General features: G+C 33.8%; 1 protein-coding gene across 6 annotated transcripts in view; it reads right to left on the reverse strand.

The window, feature by feature from the left end:
- Positions 1–110: 110 nt before the first annotated feature.
- Positions 111–21,864, reverse strand: part of RPGRIP1L (RPGRIP1 like) — a 45,106-nt gene continuing 23,352 nt past the window's right edge. For 3 of the 6 annotated variants that reach the window (XM_018914122.3, XM_018914123.3, XM_050974400.1), the window contains exons 11-22: positions 21,756–21,862; positions 20,117–20,296; positions 19,339–19,456; positions 17,739–18,191; positions 16,536–16,687; positions 15,048–15,128; positions 12,682–12,853; positions 11,467–11,594; positions 8,490–8,673; positions 6,899–6,983; positions 4,853–4,986; positions 111–2,150 (exon numbers count right to left, since the gene is read on the reverse strand). In XM_018914122.3, coding sequence (XP_018769667.1) covers positions 2,047–2,150; positions 4,853–4,986; positions 6,899–6,983; positions 8,490–8,673; positions 11,467–11,594; positions 12,682–12,853; positions 15,048–15,128; positions 16,536–16,687; positions 17,739–18,191; positions 19,339–19,456; positions 20,117–20,296; positions 21,756–21,862 — 1,898 coding nt within the window. In that variant the 3' untranslated portion in view covers positions 111–2,046. Of the gene's footprint in view, positions 2,151–4,852; positions 4,987–6,898; positions 6,984–8,489; positions 8,674–11,466; positions 11,595–12,681; positions 12,854–15,047; positions 15,129–16,535; positions 16,688–17,738; positions 18,192–19,338; positions 19,457–20,116; positions 20,297–21,755; positions 21,863–21,864 lie in introns of those variants that run through there. The other 3 variants (XM_018914125.3, XM_018914131.3, XM_050974401.1) reach the window with 3 other exon arrangements.

A 21,864-nucleotide genomic window follows, 5' to 3' on the forward strand; every position in this document is an offset into this window, starting at 1 on the left:
AGTTGTGACAATGACTAGTACTGCAGAGAATAAAAGGTGACAAAGACAGCGTGGCCAAAACTGGGGGAAAAAAAACCCAAACCCCAAGAAAAAGACATACTAATACTGTATATTTTTTATTATTATATTTGCTTTCATCTTTGAACTTTATTAAAGAAGGAATGTTCAAGATCCATAGTATTTTTGAAATGCATTATGCATACAAACTTAGAATATCCTGAGTCAGCAAGGGTCATGGAATCCAGCTGGACATGCATCCTCCATGCTGTCCCCCTTCTCATCCCCTCCCAGCACACCAGCCCCCTGGGGAACAGGTTCTCCCCAAAACCCTATCAGAGTCCACTGAAACTGCAAGGTCTGGCTTTTGTGCCCCTTCTAAACTGTCTGCCACAACTGAAAGGAGTCTGGCTGGCTCCACTGTACTTGCAATGGCCCTTTAAGTAGCTGCAAATTTCATGAGCCCAGCTACATCAACCTCTTACCTTTACTTATCTTCAATAAAAGGCATTGATTTGAAATAAATTCACAGAATAGTTAGCTGGTGGTTGGAAAGACGCTTTGGAGATCATCTGGTCCAATCACGCCACCAATGTAGGGTCACCTGGAGGTGACGCAGGAATGTGTCCAGGTAGATTTTTGTCTTGAATGTCTCTAGAGAAGGAGACTCCACAACCTCTCTGGGAAGCTGTTCCAGTGCTCTGCCACCTTCAATGTAAAGAAGTTTTTTCTCATGTTAAGGTGAAGTTTGGTTGTTCATTACCACTGAAGTCAAAGGCTGTAAGCTTGTGTAGCTATTTATACATATAAGTAAGTAATCAGAATAACCACTGGTCTATAACAAGCCAAAGCGAGTTTACTTTATTGATTTTTTTTTTTTTTGGTAGCAGTAGAAGGACCACATTTTCGCAACATTTTTTCAAGAATGGTTCAGTTCTGGTAACTTTAATATATACGGAAATAATTCTGCATTTAACAAGAATGACAGTTCCACAAAAATGTGAAACAAATAATTGCTAATTGTGTGGAAGACCTGTCTTGCACTGTTGCAGCTGTCCTTACTCTTAAAATAATGTAAGCCTAATATAAAAACCTCTGAACCCAGGAATAAACCATAACAAATTGTTTACCACTCAAATCTACAGAAATGTTACCTGAGCAAACCACTCTGATAACAATAACAACTTTTTTTTGTCAACTGCTTCACAAAACTGGATCAAAATATGATGGTATATTGCAAAGCATGAAAATCAACACTAAAAATGCTTTGTTATTTTTATTTCTGTGCAAAATATTAAATGGCTGAAACAAATGATAAACATGCCATCCCTAGAATTAAAAAAATTCCCAACAAATTAAATTATCCGATGGTGCATTAAGTGCAAAAGCTGCTCCATGTGCTTAGATCTAGCTTTGGCTTCAATTTGGATTGAAGTAATGTGTAGAAATGCATCTCCTTTTTTCACTATGAGAACAGTCAGGCATTGGAACAGGTTGTGCAGAGAGCAGTTAAGCAGTGCTTGTCCTTGGAAGTTTTCAGACCAGGCTGGATACAGCCCTGAGCAACATAGCCTAACATAATTCCTAATCCTGCAGTGACTGGACTAAAAACTACCTGAGGTCACTTCAAACAGGAATGATTGTATTCTGACATAGTATTGTGACAGAACTACTCCTAGTAACAATCTACAAGCATTTCTGTTTGAAGGTTCACCATCACTTATTTCCTTAGACAAAATACCCCCAACTGGTATCTGAAAATTTACAAGCAAGCATGCATTTGAAACCAAACTTCGCTGGAACTAAGTTAGACTCTTACACTATCAAGTGTCGAGAGCCTGAAGTATGATTCAGCAAGAACCTTAAAAAAAAGAAAACAGATTCAAAAGTGTACGAAACCTTATACCTGGGCACCAAGCATCTTTTTAATATACATTTTACATTAAGTATACTGTGAGAATGATAAAGATCTAATTTTTGATGAACCATCAAGTGTATCTTTACACTGGGAGCAAGAACGTCAATAGGCAAATGTTCCTTTTCTGCCTACTAAGCATTTTTGCATTCCTCATGGACTGAACGCAGTGCATTGAGGGCTTCCACTGTCACTGTGAGCTTTCCAATTAGTGCACTGGCATCTTGTGAATCGAAAACTAGAAAAGAAACATCAGAAAACAGCATTAGCTATTTAACTTAAGATTTCACATTTGTTTTGATAGTTTTCTTTAGTGTTTGGACAGATTAAAATGCAACTAGCATTTGCTAAAAAAAAAAAAAAAAAAGGTAGACATAAATAAATAATCTTGCAGTTCAGGTCCTCAGGCTACTGGAAATTAACCACTCCTGGAAGTAGAATATATATCAATAAATGTATTTGTGTTGAAGTTAATTTAGAAAGTAAACTATCAATATAATAATTGTCTATATAAAATAATTATTTTTCACAATATGTAAATAAAGATTTTCCAAATTCTATTAAACATATATCTACATACATAGGAATAGTTTTAAGTAAAAATGCAGCAATTAATGCTTTTTCTATACTGTGTATGATGGATGGATCAAAATCAGCCTCGACAAATCACTCAGTGAACTGTCAACTTCAAGAGCAGACTTCAGGGGACTGTATCCTTTTTACTTAAAAGAAGAGCAGATAACTTTAGTTAATTATATCAGAAGATAACACTAATTCTATTTTCTCAGTTTTTATACTGTCCTATTATCTCTGAGACATAGCGTTAGATGTTTTGACTACAATATTTTTCATCCATCTTCTTGCTTGCCATTCACTTAATTGCTTCAAATTTAATATAAACCGCTTTGACACAATCAGCAATGAAAAGAACAAAATATGAGCAAGATATATGGTTGCAATTCTCAAAAAGAATAAAGGCAGTTTGGTACCTAACTAAGAATGACTTTATCTTCATGCAGTAGTATCCTATGAATTTCCCTGTATCTATGTTTATTATTTTTCCTTAAACCAATATCAAACTCAGAGAACACTACTTAGCAATTCTGTTTATTGTGCCCTTACATATAATCGACATCTGTGTTCAGATCTGAATAATTAATCCTTTTACAATTACTTCATCTAAGAAAATAAACAGAAATATTATTTTGCCATGATATGACATATTTTAACATAAAATTAATTTAAATTCCCTGAAACATCTTAATTTTCAGAAAATGTAAAAGTTTATGTGTTATGGATGCAATAAAAATCCCCAAAAAACTGTACAGCATATGCAAGAAAGGGGAGAAATGCAGAAGGGAAAAAGAAAAAAAGTATTTCTAGATATTATTATAATTTTCATATACATAATTAACATAAAGTAAAAATTAATTTAAATTAGTCTGATGACTAGGGGAAGAAATGCTCCTCACAATATTGCAGTAGTTGTCACTATGTGGTAATGATTAGCTTACAGTAACTAATATTAAAACTCAGTCCTTCTGGTCCTAATAACTCTCTCAGATGATAATTAAGAATTTTAAGAGTTTTGTGAAAAGTGACTTTCAAGAATTATGTTTACCTACCTAATCAATCTTTTCAAATTGGAATTATGACAGTGGGAGGTATGGTCATATATTCCAGAACAAAAATCAATCTTCCAGTGAGAGATTACAAAATACATTTTTGGAGGAGCTTTTGTACTTGGAGAAAAGCTTAAGTTCCACAGCAGGAAATTCATCAAATCTGTATATTATTCTTCCAGAGTATGGAAATTTGATGATTCTTAGAATTTTCCTTATCACGTTCCTGTAAATTTGAGTATTTTTGCAACAGCGTGGATACAAATCATGCATGATAATGGGAATGGATAAGAAAGCCTATTTTTTTCCCTCATTACTCAGCTCCCCATTGCTCAAGTACAGGAATTAGACATAACCGTAGAAGTAGTAAAGTTACATTTGCCTGGCATTCTGCTGGGGCTCACTAGAACTCTTGCTATTCCAAAAGGAACCTTGTGAACATGGGTGCTCTGCAACCAATCATTGAACTAGTTCAGTTACTGGGAAAGGAGAGTGACTTCAGCTAGAGGTGCTTTCAGCTTCTTCACTCAGCTTCACCCCAAGAGGGAAAGAGTATTGAGAGGAAAAATTAAAGAGAATAGTGCACCATTGGTAACCGTGTCTCTGCTGCCATGGGGAACAGGAAACTGAGCAAGGAGAATATTATCCTCACAGATGACAAAAGGACCAAAAAGCCTTCTTGAGTCTTCTTATCAATATTATATAAATGCATCCTATGAGCTTAGGAAAAGGAAGATTCCACACTTCCTAATCACATCACCTTGCTCTAATGAGTCACAATGAGTTTGGTCAGTTTGTTACAGAAGGGTGCTCACTCAAACTGATTCCTAATCAAAACCACCAGTATTTCACATTGTCTCATATATGTTTCATATGGAGGAAACAAACTCGAGGTACTTGGGGCTAAAACGTAATTTCAAATAAAATACAGACATTAATAATACCAAATTGCTGATGAAAATTTTAATACAAAACAAATTTTTATACAAAATACATATTTATTGCCATACCACAATAAAGTATGTTGTAGAAAAGACAGAATTATAGCAGTGGACATAGCTTGAAAGTTCTTAGGTTTTATAAACTAATTCTCTGACGTGAGAATACTGTTTGGTTTGGGTTTTTTTAAAAACTTTAGGGAATAATACTAATAGATAGTTTTTGCAGACTTTTGCAAACAAATGTGGATGTTATTAGTTAGTATTAAAGAATTTGTTATTGAAACAATTACTTGCACAGTAACACCTCCAAAGCAAAGTAGAAATTAAATTAATTTTAGGCTGCAGAAATTTACAAGAAAGTAATCTTTAAAACTTACCATCAATATCTTGCTCAATGATATCTCTTTGCTTCTGGAATATCTCTTTCAAACTGACATAAGCAAACCCAATGTCCTCACATTCAAGATCCTGCTCATCTTCTGGAGGATCACTGACCACTGTAAATTTTAAGCTAAACACACATGCACAAAAAAAAAAAGGTATTTTGCTTTCAAAAAGGGTCAAAAATCAAATTAAAAATAATGAATAAAGAAAATCCACACTATTTTACAAGTTTAAAATGCAGAAACACCCCTGGTGTTGTGGGCAAAGTATTTCCATAAACTTTGTTTCTTGGTGGTCCTCTTGCTACCAAAAAATGGGAAACTGGACTACTGATGAACTTCCCGCCTTCTTATTTATTCACTACAAAACTGAAATTTCAGCACAAGCCAAATCAGACATTCTGATAACTGCAGGAAACAACCTACTTAGTAACACAGGGGACAGTAGTGACATGATGGCACATGTAAGAGATGAATGCTTCTGTTCTGAGAAAAAGCTCACTGATGTTATTTTACCTTATTTTTGCCTCAGGTTTGTAAAATATTTAGTATCATTATCTTAGTATTTATAGGGGAAATTGCAGCACACAGACCAGCTATTGTTTCACTGTTTTGAGGAATCCAGTGCAGATGGCTCAGGAGCAGCTGCAGGTTGAACATTGGAGGAGCCCAGCCCAAGGCAAGAGGCTGTGAAGTTACTATCCCTTAGCACAACAAAGAGCCCAGAGACCCATGGCCCAGTCAGGGGAGGGACACTTCAGGACATGGCAGGAGCCTATGACCCCCAGACTGTCCTGTGAGGGTATGAAAGCCCAGGGGTTCCTTTTTTCAGGGTCCTTACTCTGAGGCTCCAACTTCAACTGTTAAATTATTGCACCAAAAAGATATTTTAAGGATTGGGACCTCTAATACTCAGTGACTGGACACCTGTGCTGGAGTTGGTGAAGGCAACTGGTCTGACTGGGACAGGTGTGGGGGGTGTAGCTGCCAAGGGACCTCAGTTCCAGATCAGGTGGTGAAATGTAACTGCCATAGTGGTCCTGGATGGCTGGACAGGGAAATTTCTTTAGCAACTAAATTATCTGTCAGGGAAATAAAAAGGACTATTTTATCCTCATTATTGTTAAATCTTAGTAAAACATGCTTTAGTAGAATATGTTTAGTAACGTTCTTGATTTGGATGCCAAATAAGGGATATGGAATGAAGAGAAATCACTCTCCCTTTTCTTGGAGTGAATCAGTGATTTGTGAGTAAGATTTACAAATGACTCTGATGCTTCAAATGCAATCAGCAGGTATCCTAGTCTTCTGTAAACTGAATTGATCTTTAAATTAATAGTAGTTCCATTTTAATGAATATTGACATTCAAGAAGAAACAGAATCAAAGTATGTCATTCATTCTCTCCAAGTAATGCACATGGCTACCTCAATGAAAAAAATGACTAAGAACAAATTTATTACTATAAAATTGAACAAGTCTAATTTCTAGTCTTTCTCGTATGTATTAATATAATAGATGTTTGCTACATCCATATATACACACATATACCCTTTTCTTCCTTTAAATTCTGGGGTCAAGGAACACTTCCTGCAGTTCTTAAGACTCCTTTTAGTATTCTGAATTCAGAAAGCAACTAATGTACTACTCTACCATTGCACTGATATGTGCTTTTCAAATTCATTACTGATAGACCACTGATGACAGAATCTAGAAACTCTAGATTGTAAAACAAAACAAAGTTGTTTAAAAAAAAAAAAACACCAACAAAAGAAACAACCTCCCCAGAATTAAACCACAGAACTAAACAAACATTAGAGAAGTTTATAATATTCCGTTCCATATGCACCTACTCTGAGAAGAAATAAGAGCAGCAGCAGCCAGATCACAATGTGGGCATCATTCCTGGCTGAAACAATTATTTTTTCTTGTTAGTTATGTATTAACTACTTAGGGTTACCTTGTCAGTAAAGACAAATAGACAAACCACTAGCAGTTTTTACAAAGACCTATAATAGAGACTTTTAGTATTAATCTGTACCTGTCAGCAGGTAGATCTGGCTTTAGAAGAATTGACTTGAGATACTCTCTTTCTGCATGATTATCTTCCTTATCCACATTTATCACTGCAAAGCAAATAAATTAATATAAATGGTTATCAATTGTTTTTCACCTATTAGAAGAAAGAACATGAAGAAAAGAACAAAGTAAAATAAACGTTTATTTCATTTTCTTTTCTAAGGTAAAACAACAATGTTAGAATCAAATGTTAGAATCATGATCTAATGGTGTGTCACTGGCAGATTTATATGAACACTGTCAAAAAAGATACAAAAGCAGCATCTAAGCATTTCACAGAGCTGCCACTTTCTATTAATGGCAATAGCAGCCATAGTTTTAAAAGTCATGATTTTAAAAGGGTCTTTACTGCTTTGTATTTGAAGTGATTTACTGTATTCCCTTCCATTAAAGAAGCTAGAGATATTGAGAATGTATGGCAAAGTGCCTATCCTTTTTGAAGCCTAAGGAATTCAATCCTCCTTTCCTGCCACAGTATTTCAATAGAAGAAATCTTCAGACTAACGGACTGGAGAAAAACTGTCATCTATATTCCCTCTCAAGTAGGCAATGCCAACATAGCAGTGGTTGATGTGACATTTCTGATTCATTTCAGTCTTCAGCTACATACGGAACAATCCAATAGTCTACAAGTAAGAGGAAGATCTAATTGAGTGAATTATTAGGGAAGTAGCATTCTAAAATCAGGTTAGTAGATGGTAGCAATTTTAAAGATCTAAGACACCATTTCTGCAAAGCCACTTTTACGTAATTATTTTTAAAAGAATGCTGAATTTGAATGTCTGTACTAAGGGTTTGCCACAAATAGCAATAACCCCAACCCTACCCCTGATTCACCCACTCCAGAGTACTCTCAGCTAAAAGTCCAAGACTGAAGCACTCAGGCTTAAATTAATGAAAATTCTACTAGGAAGAAGTTAATTGAAATATGATGACATAGCTGGGGAAATAATTAACAAGAAAATTTTAAATTATTACAATAGTTCTATGTATGCTAGTAGTGTAACTATAAAGTATTAATTGGCAATGTATTAGTATGAAACAAGGACGAATTAGTTCCCCTATTAAAAAGTTGTATTAAAAGAACACTAAGTATTTGCAAGTAGTGATGAAGTCCAATTACATATTCTCTCTCTTCAACTAAGTTTTAGATGTACAGGTTAGAATGTTTTTCTTTTGCTAAGTTGTATCATCATGCATTGATAGAAAAATTAGATCATCATGCTCTTCTAAAAAGAATATATAGATTTTAGTTATGTATTGTCTAATTTTGACATTTATGCACTACCAGCATATTTAAATATGTTGTGATGTTACCATTTTATATACCAGCCTCCTTCGGCATTTCATTGTATACTAGATAATTGCATACTTACCTCATTTCTTAAAAATCACTTTTAATATTTCCCAAAATATCTGGAAAATAGGCAAAGAGAGTTGGCACATAGAGAAATGTAACTATAATATATAGAAAGTGGGCTTTATTGCAGGTATTTTCATAAGACAGAATTTAACAGAAGAACCAAGCCTGCTCAAAAATACATCAGACTTACCAGTGCTATAGTTATAGTGAATCCTCTGACCACTAGGTAGTTTTGGAAGTGACAGTGGGGTCTCCTCTGCAAGGAAATTGTTTAATCTGCATTCTACAAACAGCTGCTGTATTGTTTCATCTGCTGTAATTCGTGACTCAGTAAGACTAAGTGATGTAATTTTAATCTGGATTTTTTCAACTTCCTATTTAGAAACAAAATATAAGCATAATACAAATGATTTTTGGTTTTTTTTAAGTGTTAACACAAAACAAACAAACAAACAAACAAACAAACATACATATATATATATATATGTGAATCATCAGCTAAAATTGAGAATCTAAAGCTCCAGGGTTTGTAGCTAAGACTGTTGTTGCAAGAGATACTGATTTCCATTCAATGTTTAAACGTTTTAGTAGTAGTCATAGTCTGCTGGTTATCTTTAGGTAAAAATGCTATCTGAATCACAAATTTCAGCTGTCATCATTTTTACCTGCACAGCAAAGTGATCCTGTAACTGCTTAAAATACAGTCAGTAATACAAGGTACTGAAGTTTTCCAAATAAAAGAGAACTGTTAGTACCTATTGCAGACTATACTATAAACAGTTCAATTAAAATCCATCAAATCACAAAATTGTTAGGTATGTAAGGTAATACTGTATTTTTAAAGAATTCAACTTCATATAGTGAACCTTCCGAGTTAAAAGTTAATTTTAACATGTGATAATAAAAGTAGTATCCCAGTTTTTCTTCACTGTAGCCTTTTCTTACTATCTTTAACTCAAATTACATTCTTCTTTTCCTTATATGAAATGATTTCATATTGTTCTGCAAAGTCTGGAATATTTAAGTACAGATAAATTTTAGTAAGTTTTATTGAGGTGGGCATGTCAGACTCAAGAGAAAGAGTCACAAATATTTCCAGAAGTTACTCTGGGAAGAAAGAAAAGCCACAATGGTTTCAAAACTGGAATATGTAGGTGAGCATTCAATGATGATATTCTTCAAAGAGCAAAGAGAACACACTGGATACAGAAATGCTGTATTTTTTAAAAACTTATTTCTTTTCAATATATTACTTTCTTTTTATAACTTTATTAAAATATTTCTTCTATATGGAAATATTTTAACAATTTTAATTTCTAAACTTAAATCACTTGAAGTACTAAATCACATTCAAAGTATTAGCTTTCTGTATTCAGTCAGAATTCCAAGTTAATATTTTTATTTAATATGGAGATAGCTTATATTTTGCTGAGAAAATTATAAAATTATTAAAAATTAAAAGCAATGTATCCTATTGTAAAAATATCCACCATACAAATTAATTTCCATTGCTATCAAGTCCTTTCAGTATTTGATTATGTAATTTTACCCCCTCCTTTCAAAAGAGTTTTCTTTTTATTATGTATCCTCTGACATTTTAACAAAAAGTCCAAATCTGGATCAATAAGGTTCTTCCACTATTCAGCAGGTTCATGGAAATTCTACCAGGGTGACAGAAAAAAATCCACACCATTCTATCTCTACTAATAAAAGTTCATGGCTTAAGAAATTTTTTTTTCCTAAAATCTAGGAAGTTAAATGGCTACTGAATGTCATTAAAGTAATGGTCTTTGACTTGAATATGCTTTTCATATTCAAATTTATAAATGAAATTAAAATCAAGTATTTTATACTCAATCATACATCATAGACAAGAAGAAAAAATAAAGAAGCAACTGGTATAACTTGATACTGGAAAATCTGTTAGATATGCCTTATGATCAATATATCTAAGAAATAACTATGAACTAATCTATGAACTAATGAACTAACTATGAACTAATAACTATGAACTAACTATCTAATTTGCAACATACAAATAACCCTGGTATGATCTTAAATTACTTATATAGTGCAGCATACAATTCATATTTATAGGATAATTAGCACAAAGATCTCCAAAAATCACAAAACGTATTTACAGTATTTGAGTATGAGCAGGATAATTATCTCGAAAGATAAAAGGCAGTGATTTCTGATCTTAACCAAACAAAAAAGAATTCAACAGTAATTTTGACATGCTGTTATATATAATCAACCCAAGAATTCAAGCAAAGTAATGTGTATTTTTAAAATCCAACTTTTATCACACATTGCCTTAATAGTGTACAGCTTTTACTGGTTTTATCTACTATTCACAAACATGCACATTGATACCAAAAAACAGATCAATGGAGGAACCTGAAATTGATCAATGAATCAACCTGAAATTAAACTACATACAGAATATCTCAGAATTATTCTTAAATAATTTTGAGAAAATAAAATAGAGAATGACTAGAAAGGTATAGAGCAACTGTATTATAGTTTGACTTAATAGTGATTACTAGTATTAATTTTAGTTCTCAAAACTACAGCTGAAATTTTTTTACATTTTATTTATAAATAATGCAATCTTCAAAAGTACCTTCTGTAATTGTCTGAAGAACATATGTGTTCTTCAGAAGTGAGAGCATTTCTACAAATCTACTGTAGTTGAAGACATGTAGCTTCTTAAAGATGTACTTTCTACAGCTTAAAAAAAAGGAGCAGTATTTCTTATACATGTTTCTTGTTACTAGTTACTTTATAAGATATCACATAACCTTAAAAAAAACACTTCAAAAAACCCCCCTACCTCTAGGATATCACATTGCAGAACATTTACACCTGTTAATTTTAAGTACTAGTTTTATGGCTAAGATTGTTCAGCCAATGTTAGATCTAAAAGTGTGAATTTTTTTTTTTTTGAGAACTATCCTATTGAAATACTGTTCTAAGTAAGTTTTCCAAATTTATATCATGCTGTGCTATTTTGCATATATGACTTCTAGTCCTGAATTGCTGGTTTTAAGAATAAATCAAGAGATCTGATACTGTACATGTACAGCTTCACTGAAAACTGATGTTAGATATAGCAAAGCTACTCTTACAGGACATTAGGCTTAAAATATTTTTCTTAGTCTTACCAAATAATTGCCATGTATACTCTGACTCAGCTGTTTAATATTTGTGGATACTGGACTTGAAATAATACAGTCATCACTATCAGTTTTTATTGATTCAACAGCATCATCCTCTTGAGGATCTTCTTGATCTTAAAAAAAAAAAAAATCAATGCAGGTAACACCCGCTATATTTTAGACCACCTAAGACTTAATATGAAATCTGATAGCAATAAATTTCCTTTTCTAATATAAAAAGAGTAAGTGCCAGGTAAATCTTCTCTTCCTTGAAGAAGACTGACATTGTGAATCAATGACATTTAGAGTAATCTAATCTGTATTTTTTCTGGTTTGTTAAAAAAAAAATAATGTTTTCCAGATGCAAACTGCTAATAGAGTAAGTCCTGAAATGAACTAAGTATGCACAACTGTTAGCTTTATTTAGGAATATGGTCTGAATTTCCTCTGACTTCCTTTAACACCGTGCATATATAAAAGAATGCACCTTTTTTCTTTAGTAAAAACGTAGTTCTGTATGCAGGTGCATTACTTTCTGGAACACTGCATAGCATTTTTTTTCCATGAAGGAAATTATAAAGACAACTGGTATCCAAAATCAACATTCAAAAAGTTTTTCCAATCTTTTTAATGAATTCTTATGCAAAAGCTGCCAACAACTAAACATAAAATTTTAGCATTCTGCTTCTGCTCTTATTTTAAACTTGGTATCATGGATTTGGTTATTGCTATAATAAACAGTTTAAGCTTGGAGCTGGAACAGGTTGACCTGGCTTTTATAATGTTTAAATAAATCTAATAACTTTGTGTCACACATGTGATATAGCATCCTAGCCCTCTCACTCTGTGAAAGGATTCCAGTATCAGCATTGGCTGTTATCTGCAGACTAAAAGAGCATATTCATTAAAATAGTCTTTGGAACAGCATAGATCTAAGGGAGAATATGAAGACATTTAAAGTAGAAGCCAGGTTTCCTTTAGTATTTTACGAATCTAAGTCATATATCAGATTTCTGCAATCAATTACAATATGGTTTCCATTTGGGAAGAAAACACATCCACCACCCAGCTTCACCTGTAGCCTACGCTAGAATATAATTTATGTCATGAAGTTTCTCATAATGAGGCAGCTTCCACTACTAGTAAGAAATGCTTATGAAAATGGAAAGAGAAAGGTTTTTTCAGAAAATACAGCTACTTATCAATAACAACGAATTCTACCTTCTGGTTCCAATTCTTCAATTATTTCTGTCTCATCTCTAGAAGTAATCAATGTTTGGTCAGCCAACTGCTCCTCTGATAGATGAGAGAGCTCTCCTTTTTCCTGCTGAATTTCTTCAGCCATCTCCTTCACTTTGTCACCCGACAGCTGTTTAGCATCCTGTACCACATGCTACAGAAAAAGATAAACTTACAGTCTTTATAAAACTCCTTGAAAAGCCGAAGTTACTTAAGTTCAAAACTTGAAGAGTTATGGCCCACATTGATTATCCAGAGCCTTTTAACAACTGTACTGCTTACGCAGTGCAGGAAAGAATGAGAAAGTGTCAACTGCTATAATATATAATTCACATACAGCAGAAAGACATTTATCTAACTGCATTTGTGAAAACATAACTATTATAATGATTTTGTACCTATCAATATATATACAGCCTGTTTGATTTCCAGTTTCATTTATATTTCATCTTTTTCTACAAGTTCTGCAAGACTCAGTCAAAAAACCACAAACCACACACTGTACCCAAAAACTTTTGATAGCTAAATTTACATACATAGGCCTGCACATAATTTTACCTGTGTGCATGTGAATTGATTTTGGTATGATTGTTACTATCTCAAATCTGTAGTTAGGCCATTATTATAACTGTAGTGAACCCTATGGAATTGAATTTTAAATGTCAAAGTACTTCCACATTATTTTCAATTACAGATCCCAAAGTAAGGAATAAAACAAGGGGAAGCCTTTAATATACAGTAGACAATTATTATACAAAAATAGGTATAGATTTTCTGGTGGAGATGCATTTGGACAGAAAATGCCTTCTTTGCTTCCCTGCATTACCATTGCTGGTTCTTGTCCTCTGCTAGAACTTTTACGTATGAGTCTGGACAATTCTCTCAAGCAGTTTGGGTGAGTCAAACCATTCATCCCACCTTATAGTGAATCTCCTTTTTTATTTGTTTTGGCATGTATCACATTGACAAGAAATTTTATTAAGAACTAGATTCTCTGCTATTGAGAAAATGAACTAGAAAATGAAATAGACTTCCCATTTTAATTTGTTGAACTCCTGATTTTCTTGCATGGACACTTTCTTGCCATTTCATCACAAGACTTAGACATCAGAAAGGCCCAGATGTTTCATTATTTATGCCCAATAGTACTTTTGTCTTTAACCAGACAATGAGGCTTAGATTTTAAAAACAGCTATAGGAGCTGCCGCCCAACAACAAAGACTTCTGATGGAGACCAAGTAGCTGTCTCACTTAGAAAATCCTAGTTCAGGAAAAACTGTCACACTTTGAGAAGCTACTGTTTGGACAGCTGAAGATATTTGGCATGTGCAACTATCTGGCTAACGTTTCAGTTTTTCATATCTAAGCTCTCAAAAGATTATATTCACCAACATCTGACTTTTTATTTTTTACGGTTGATAAATGCAACAGATTGACTTAATTCTTATTTCCAGTCTATATAGCTCTCAACAAAGTTCTAGTCATAGTAAACCAAACAGTAACAGAATCTGTTAATTAAAAATTGATATTAACCTTCCAAAGAATAAATCCAATTAAGTAATTTATGAAAGGAAAAAAACCCACAACTATTTTTTAATTAATGAAATATTATAATTACTATAATTATATGTAATAGATAAATATAACCTTTTATAATTGCCTGTTGAAGAACCTACCTTTACTTACTGGATTTACTTAAAAGACTATACACAACCTATTTTTAGTACTCCGAATCCAAATTATTTCAGAAGAAAATTTACAAAATGCAGCAAATACATCTGAGTTAGTTCCATGCAGACTCTCTTAGACTCTGGAAGGATGTACAGATGACAGTGTATGGCAAGTTAAGAACTATCATTATTTTCAGAATGTGTGCAATCTCAGCTGATAAACTTATTTTTAGAGGTGACTCTGAACTGTGTCAAATTGTGTATCCCATTAGCCCAAAAGTGAGGATCTGTTTGGATTAAGCTGGTTTCTATAGAGGCATTTTATATGCAGTGCAAGTAGTACACTGTAGAAAGACACTTGAATAATGCAGAGAGTTGAGAAACACAGTGTAGAGTGAGCTGATTGGTCCTGTTAGAATCTGCCCTAAGCCAGTGGAAATTGAAGCTTGTAAACTGTGGAGGATATCAAGAAGTTCAGAGGGAGCCACACAAATATCACTGCATTGTGTCCCCCACTTCCATGCAGTACTATGCTAGCATTCATTGCCTGGGACAGTGCAGTACTGTGCTGCTAAAATAATCCAGTATTCTTAATTATTAGTTCTACAAATTGCCCATATGGAGCTACAAGAAGCCTTTCATGCTTCATCGTGCATGACAAAAATACTCAGAACTTACTGCCATCTGTACTGCACTAAGATCCAGAAAAGAGACTTTCTTGTGTGCTTGAGCTGCACGCTGCTTCATTTTGAGTGGAGTCTGTAATAAACAAATATATTGAAGAACATTTATTGCCTTGTTATTTTATAGTAAATTATGAGGAACTCTGATTTTTTTCAAAGCCAAATCTAATGGCACTAAATTCAATTCTAATCAGATACAATTTAACAGAATTCATATGCAACATATTTCTCAGATTACATCATGGAACCCATGGAGATTTTATATATAATATAAATTTACATTATGGAATAATATAAAACATTAAAGTTACTCCTAACAGAGAATATTTTGAACAGCTTAGGTTAAAAAAAAGCCCATTAAAAACTCTAGTATTTTAATTTATACATTTCAACCTGTTTGCTTTTATTTCTTAAATGACTATTAAAGATGTTTGAAAGTCCCTTCTTTTTCTGGGGCCTTAATTTAAAAGTGATTGTAAAGTGAATTTTATTTTCAAAATGCTCTTCAATATCAAGCTAAAAAACTCAGTAAAAAACCCATTGTGAGTGAATTTCAACTCTAATACTCCAATGTTAAGGACTTCAAAACCTTTTTGAACAACTGCTTCACCCACTCTACATATCTGACACCTAGTTGGTTTAAAATCCATGAGTATGATACTAAAACATCTGCCACTTACAGCTCAAGGAAATGAAATGTTCTTGATCTCTTTATATGAAAAACTGCTAACGTATTTTCCACTTCAAGAATCTTTATTACACTTTGAACACATCAAGACTTGTCCTAAGCTATTTGAACTTAAAAAGAAAGAATTGAACAGTTTATTTTATCAAAACTATTGCAGAGTCACAGAATGGCTTGGATTGGACGGGAACTTAAAATTTAGTCACGAACTTCCTGCCATGGGCAGGAACACCTTCCACTAAACCAGGTGCTCCAAGCCCCATCCAACCTGGACTCGGACACTTCCAGGGATGGGGAAGCCCCAGCTTCTCTGGGCAACCTGTCCCAGTTGAAGGAACGGCTGGAGTAGTGTCAGGAGAGAGACAAGCTGGACATCAGGAACAGGTTCTCTGCACAGAGGGTGGCTGGGCACTGAACAAGCTCCCCAGGGAATGGTCTTGGTCCCAAGGCTCCCAGAACTCCGGGAGTATTTGGACAATTGGGATTGTCCCAATTTACAATTGGAGCATTTGGGATTGTTGAGGTGTCTGTGCAGGGCCAGGAGGTTGACTCATTCATTCTGACGAGTGCCTTCTAACTCAGCCTATTCTATGATTTTATGAAGAATTTCTGCCTTCTAATCTAAATCAACTTTCCTTGAATTTGAAGTCATTACCCCTTGTCCTATGCTCTCATAAAAAGCCTCTCTCCAGCCTTCTTGTAGGCTTCCTTAGGTACTGGAAGGCTGCAATTAGGTCACCCTGAAGTTTCTCTTCTCCATTAAGTAATTCTCTCTATCAAGTACAGACCCAAACATACCTTGGATGGTTGTTCATGTTCCTTAAAACTGGGCATTATATATCCCAGATCCTTTGACCTCTGTTTGTAGGGAATAATAGATTGGTCCATAGGAACTTGTAACCTGATCCAGTATTCTACGGTACCATAATTTTGAATGTGTCCTGTTTTTCCTAAGGAATAAATAGGAGATTGCATTAATTTTCTTAGCAACATTGAGGTATGTTACTCAAAAGCTAGGAAAAACCACAAATTCAAGATTTATAGAACAGCCACAAATTAAAGATTGTGCCTATGCATTACACTAGTGCTTGTGATGTGAATGTTAGAAACAGAAACAATTCCTCAGGCTCCCATTGTATGATCCAAAATCAAAACATAGCCATTTTTCCCTACTTATTTATTTACTACAGGGCCAAATCAAAGTTCAATATTTTTATCTCCTTAAGGCAAATAAAGGTTAGGACACTTTCGTTTGTTAACAGTTAGAAGTATCCCAAAAGTGGTATGCAATTTAAATTACTGGCAAAGGTACAACTTTACAATGCCTTATTAAACCAGATTCTCTACAACGTTAGGCAGTTAAGAGGTCACTGAATATGCTGGTCTGACAAATGTTTCTAGAAGAAAAAGTAAGCTGCAAAGAACATTCAATACTTCTCAGAAGTGTCTTGTCCAGGATATCTTAAAATTATTTTAACATAATGACTATGAATGTGTCTAAAATAATCCACAAAATGTAAACAAACACCCTCCTAGATTATGCTACTGTATATATATTATTAGTCATAATCACCATAATTTGTACCTTTTTCACTATTATATGGCAAACTTTGTCTTACCAGTTTAGATTACACCATTTCTTCCTTTCTTTATGGATAAGGAAAGAGAGGATATACTTATAACATTCAGCCCAGTTACAAAGGATTGATGTTTGATATGGGTGAAGCGGGGGTGCCTCCTTTTTTGGGATTTTTCCCCTCTTGCCCTGTGGTTATATGCCATTATGGGCAAAATTGCACCTATCCCAGCTTTCTACAAATGTTGGCAGAACCACAAGAACATGCTGCACCATCCAACAGAAAAGAACATTCTTGTAAACACTTTTTTTTTTCTTTTTGAAATAGTAATGCACAAATTCATTTTTGGTCAAATATACATTATTTATCACTTGCAATACAGTGACACATAATCAAACAGAATACTTTGTGATATCTTAACTACCAACTAAATCTGCTGTGTTGTAGATCTTGCCATCCTTTTCCAAGATTTCATGGAACGTAAGCTGACAAGAAGCAATTGTTTCATAATCTATGCCATATGCACGATGAACTTCCAGTGTGATGCTGTTTTCGTGTATATAGTGAAAGAAGCTATCATCAGACTGCACAAGAAACTGAGAAGTGAAGTCATATAACGGGGTCTTCCCATGAACTACTGGGGTTATCTGAAGTTCAAAGTCATAGAATGCGTAAGTACAAAAGGTTGCAGGTTCCCAGTCACCAAAAGTGTGCATAGCTTCAGAAGAGAAGATCACTTTGCTGATATGAATTTCAAAAAGGTTCTCTCCTCTTTCTAAATGAACAGTTTCAATAAATCCTCCCACTGGATCACTCGACAATACTTCTTGTCTGGGCTTAAGTGGTTTTGTATCATATACAATGTCTCTTAGTTGGGCTGCAACAGATAGAATAGAGTTATGATTGTCTTTTTAAAAACTCAAATACAATTAATGACCGAAAGGAAAAGATGAAAGTATAATTCAATTATATTAATAATGTTACTTTCATAAAGACATTATCAAAAATAATTCATAGACTGAATGCCCACTGAGAACACTGGAAACAATCAAGAGTATTTCCTCAATGGACCCACCTCAGTATGCATGGACACAGGCATCTAACAGTTACTATCAGGTTATAAGGGAGTGAAAAAGGTAAAATTCAGAAGTCTTATGCAATATTCAAAGAAAGTATCACTATGCAAATGTAGCAGAGATTTAAGATGCTCATTTTTGTAGGGTTGATCTAAATTTGCCAGAGAAAGAAATAATACATCTGACTTTTAACATATGTTACATCTTGAGTGGATAGAGCTATCAGCAAAGACCTTCACATGTTTCCTAGCCGCAGGTGATAAGTGGTTAATAAGTAGTTAATGCAGGTTGGATGGGGCTCTGAGTAGTCTAGGAGTGGAAGGTGTCCTGCCCCTGGCAGGGGTTTGGAATGAGATGGATTCCAGCCCAAGCCATTCTGGAATTGTATGATTCTAAGAAACCAAAATAAATGCTTACAGAATTAGGACATAAACCACGATGCAATAGATGCAACTTGGAGACAAAATATGAAAATTGTTTTAACATCAGAGTTTGTAAAATATCATATTTGAGGCTTCCTATGCACTTTTTACACACTGAAGCCACAAAAAATACTTGAAATTCATTCCGTTTAAATACTATGTCAGTATATTATAACAAGACTTGGGGGATTTTAGTAAGACAAAGTGATTCTGTAATAATAGTACTGCAAAGTAAAAGGTTGACGATAAAAGTATGATTTACTAAAAAAGACAAGTTTGGTAATTTTATTCTTGTTCAGCAATAGCTGCAGTATAAAACCCACTTTGTTGGATTTGGTTTAATTAATAACTGTCGTTTAAGTCAATGAAAATTAACTGGAATAGATACCTTTCCATGAAAGAACTGACTTTTCTAGTAGTTTTAGGAATAGAAAAGTGTTTCACCAGGAGAACAAATTTAAAACAGTAATTTGAAAGAGATAAAATATTAAAAAAAAAATTAGTGAAGAATATAATTTAAAGATACCTTCTAGTTTTCTGATACGTGCAGCTCTAATGTCGAGAAGATTGGTATACTGTTCCAATTTTAACTCATAGTCTTTTTGTAGACTTTCCATCTTTCTTGTCATTGTTTCTACTTCAGTCTGAAAAACAATTGCATGTAAAAAGAACTTCTGAGGATTGTCTGTACTGATGTTGCAAATGCTTTTGGCTACAAGTTAAAATACAGTTAGATTTGAGGAAAGAACATTTAGAGTATGCAAAAATAGCAGCAGTTTTTCACTTATCAATACAGCAAATCAGTTCTAATGTCAGCAAAATCTAAAAACATCAATAGGAAAAACAGAGTAGCTTTTGTTTTAGGACAATATACCTAACAGTTTCTTTAATGATTTTGTTATTTTAAATGCTAATTAATTGAATGAAAAGTCAAAATATGATCTGCCCAACTCCAACAGTGGAAGTAGAAAGAAGACGGTGAAAGCAGAGTGGTATGGAAAAGGAAGCTTATTTGATAAGCACATTTACTTGTGAAGACCTGGTAGGAGCTCAGAGATAACACTCAAAGAGAAGGCACAGTCTGAAGGTTAAGGGCAGGATGAGCTAAAAGACTACAATTTAGTCACTTGGATCTCATGTTTTTTAAACAATATCTTAAGCAACAGCAGATTTTATGTTTGGTTCCCTATGCAGAGACTGGCTTTGTTGCTGAATTTACAAGTTTTAATTATTACAAATGGCAGAACTACAAAGGTTAAAATGTTATTATCAGGTTATTTCCCACTGTGAGTAGAGTTTAGTACCTGGTAATTTTTGCTAATTTTATGCTGCACAAGTAACAAATTCCTTGTCTTTTCAAGTTCTTGCACAGTTTCCACATGTGTTAACTGCAGCTCCTGCATGGAGAATTCTAAATCTTTATGGATATCATCTTCCACTTTTTCTAAGAACAGAAGGTCCACATTCTTTTGTTGCTTTCGATCCTGGAGCACATTAGAAAAATTACAAGAAAATATTTTTGCAAAAATTTGCATGTATTTGTGCATGGTTTAATGCAACACTGGCATATACTTTTGGTATAACAGTAAGGCAGTAAGCAGAACTTTATAAACTTCAAGCACATGGTAACACGTTCCTAAAAAGAGGAATGAGGTATAGTAGAATGTGTCAGGATTGTTTTCAGCAATGTAATCTCATGATTATCAGGAACCAATTAAAATGTATCAGATATTAAGAAGCAATCACTCCTGTCAATCCAATGAAAATACAAACAGATATATTTGCCTTTTTCATAATTAATAATCCTGCCTCCATAAATACACAAACCCCGAATTATTATTCTCAAGTCTACATTCCTTCTGTTATTAATACTGGGGAGTTGGTTTTCATTAAGGTTTTCTGTATTTTTGGGGTTTTTTTAATCATCATTATATAGTCATCATTACAGTAAACACTTCCTCAAGAAAATAAAACATAAATTACCCAAACAGTAGAAACATTGCAAAATTATTTGTTCACTGATTTCTTCCTCTGACTCCATTTTTAATTTGTGCAAGAGAAAAAAGAATAGAGTATTTCCTGAGTATTTTTGGTTTTCTGTTTTAATAAACAAAGATAAGTTCCTAAGATAAGTTCCTGTGGTATTGCTATACCACATACTGGAATTTCCATTCTGATGGTATACTTGCATCAATTACAGAATTAATAAACAAAATTGGTTTTAGTAAACATTATAGGGATAACAAGATGCTTAGATAAGTCATTTAACTGAGAGAAACTAAGTTTTTTTAAATGGCTGTGAATCTGATTTAATTCACCTTTGTTGTTATAATGAATTATTTACATAAATTAAGATTTAATTCTGGCAATCTTTTCATCTTTCCTTCTGATTAACTGTAACTAAAAAATGTCAAGAACAGCCTCATTTGAGCTTGAGGAATTAACTACTGGAAGATGCCCAAATAATTCAGCCCTTGAAAATTCCAGGTGTGTAGAAAGCATACAATGGTCAGCCAAGGGTTTACCAAAAGAAGAAAAAACCCAACAAAACCAACAAACCAACAAAAACACCTTGCTCAAATGAGAAAATAAGAGAACGCAAAATATGGAATTCTAGAATGGTTTGGGTTGAGAGGGATCCTAAATATTATCTAGCTCCAACCCTGCATTCTTTGTAAGATACGTTTATAACTAAGAGGGTTTCATTGAATTCTGCCACACCAACATCACTTTCCTGGAATTTAATGGAAAGCTGTTACCAGATGTGAATTGAAGAAATACATTCAGAATAACAAGATACACTCTCACTAGACATGATGTTTTGCTTGATTGCATGAATAAACACTTATATTTTTATATTCTTTGACTATAAAGAAGTAACTGCACTGTGCATAAAACAGAGGGGTTTTTTTTCCTCATATTTGAAACAAAAATATAGTTCACCTTGGTTAAAAACTTCACTTGATTTTTCAGATCATCTAGTTGTTGCTTTTGTTCCAGGTAGCGTAACTGCAGGTCTTTGTTGTCTTGCATCAGCTTTTCCTTTTGATCT

The sequence above is a fragment of the Serinus canaria genome, chromosome 4A (genome assembly GCF_022539315.1).
Source record: "Serinus canaria isolate serCan28SL12 chromosome 4A, serCan2020, whole genome shotgun sequence".
Classification (NCBI taxonomy): Eukaryota; Metazoa; Chordata; class Aves; order Passeriformes; family Fringillidae; genus Serinus; species Serinus canaria.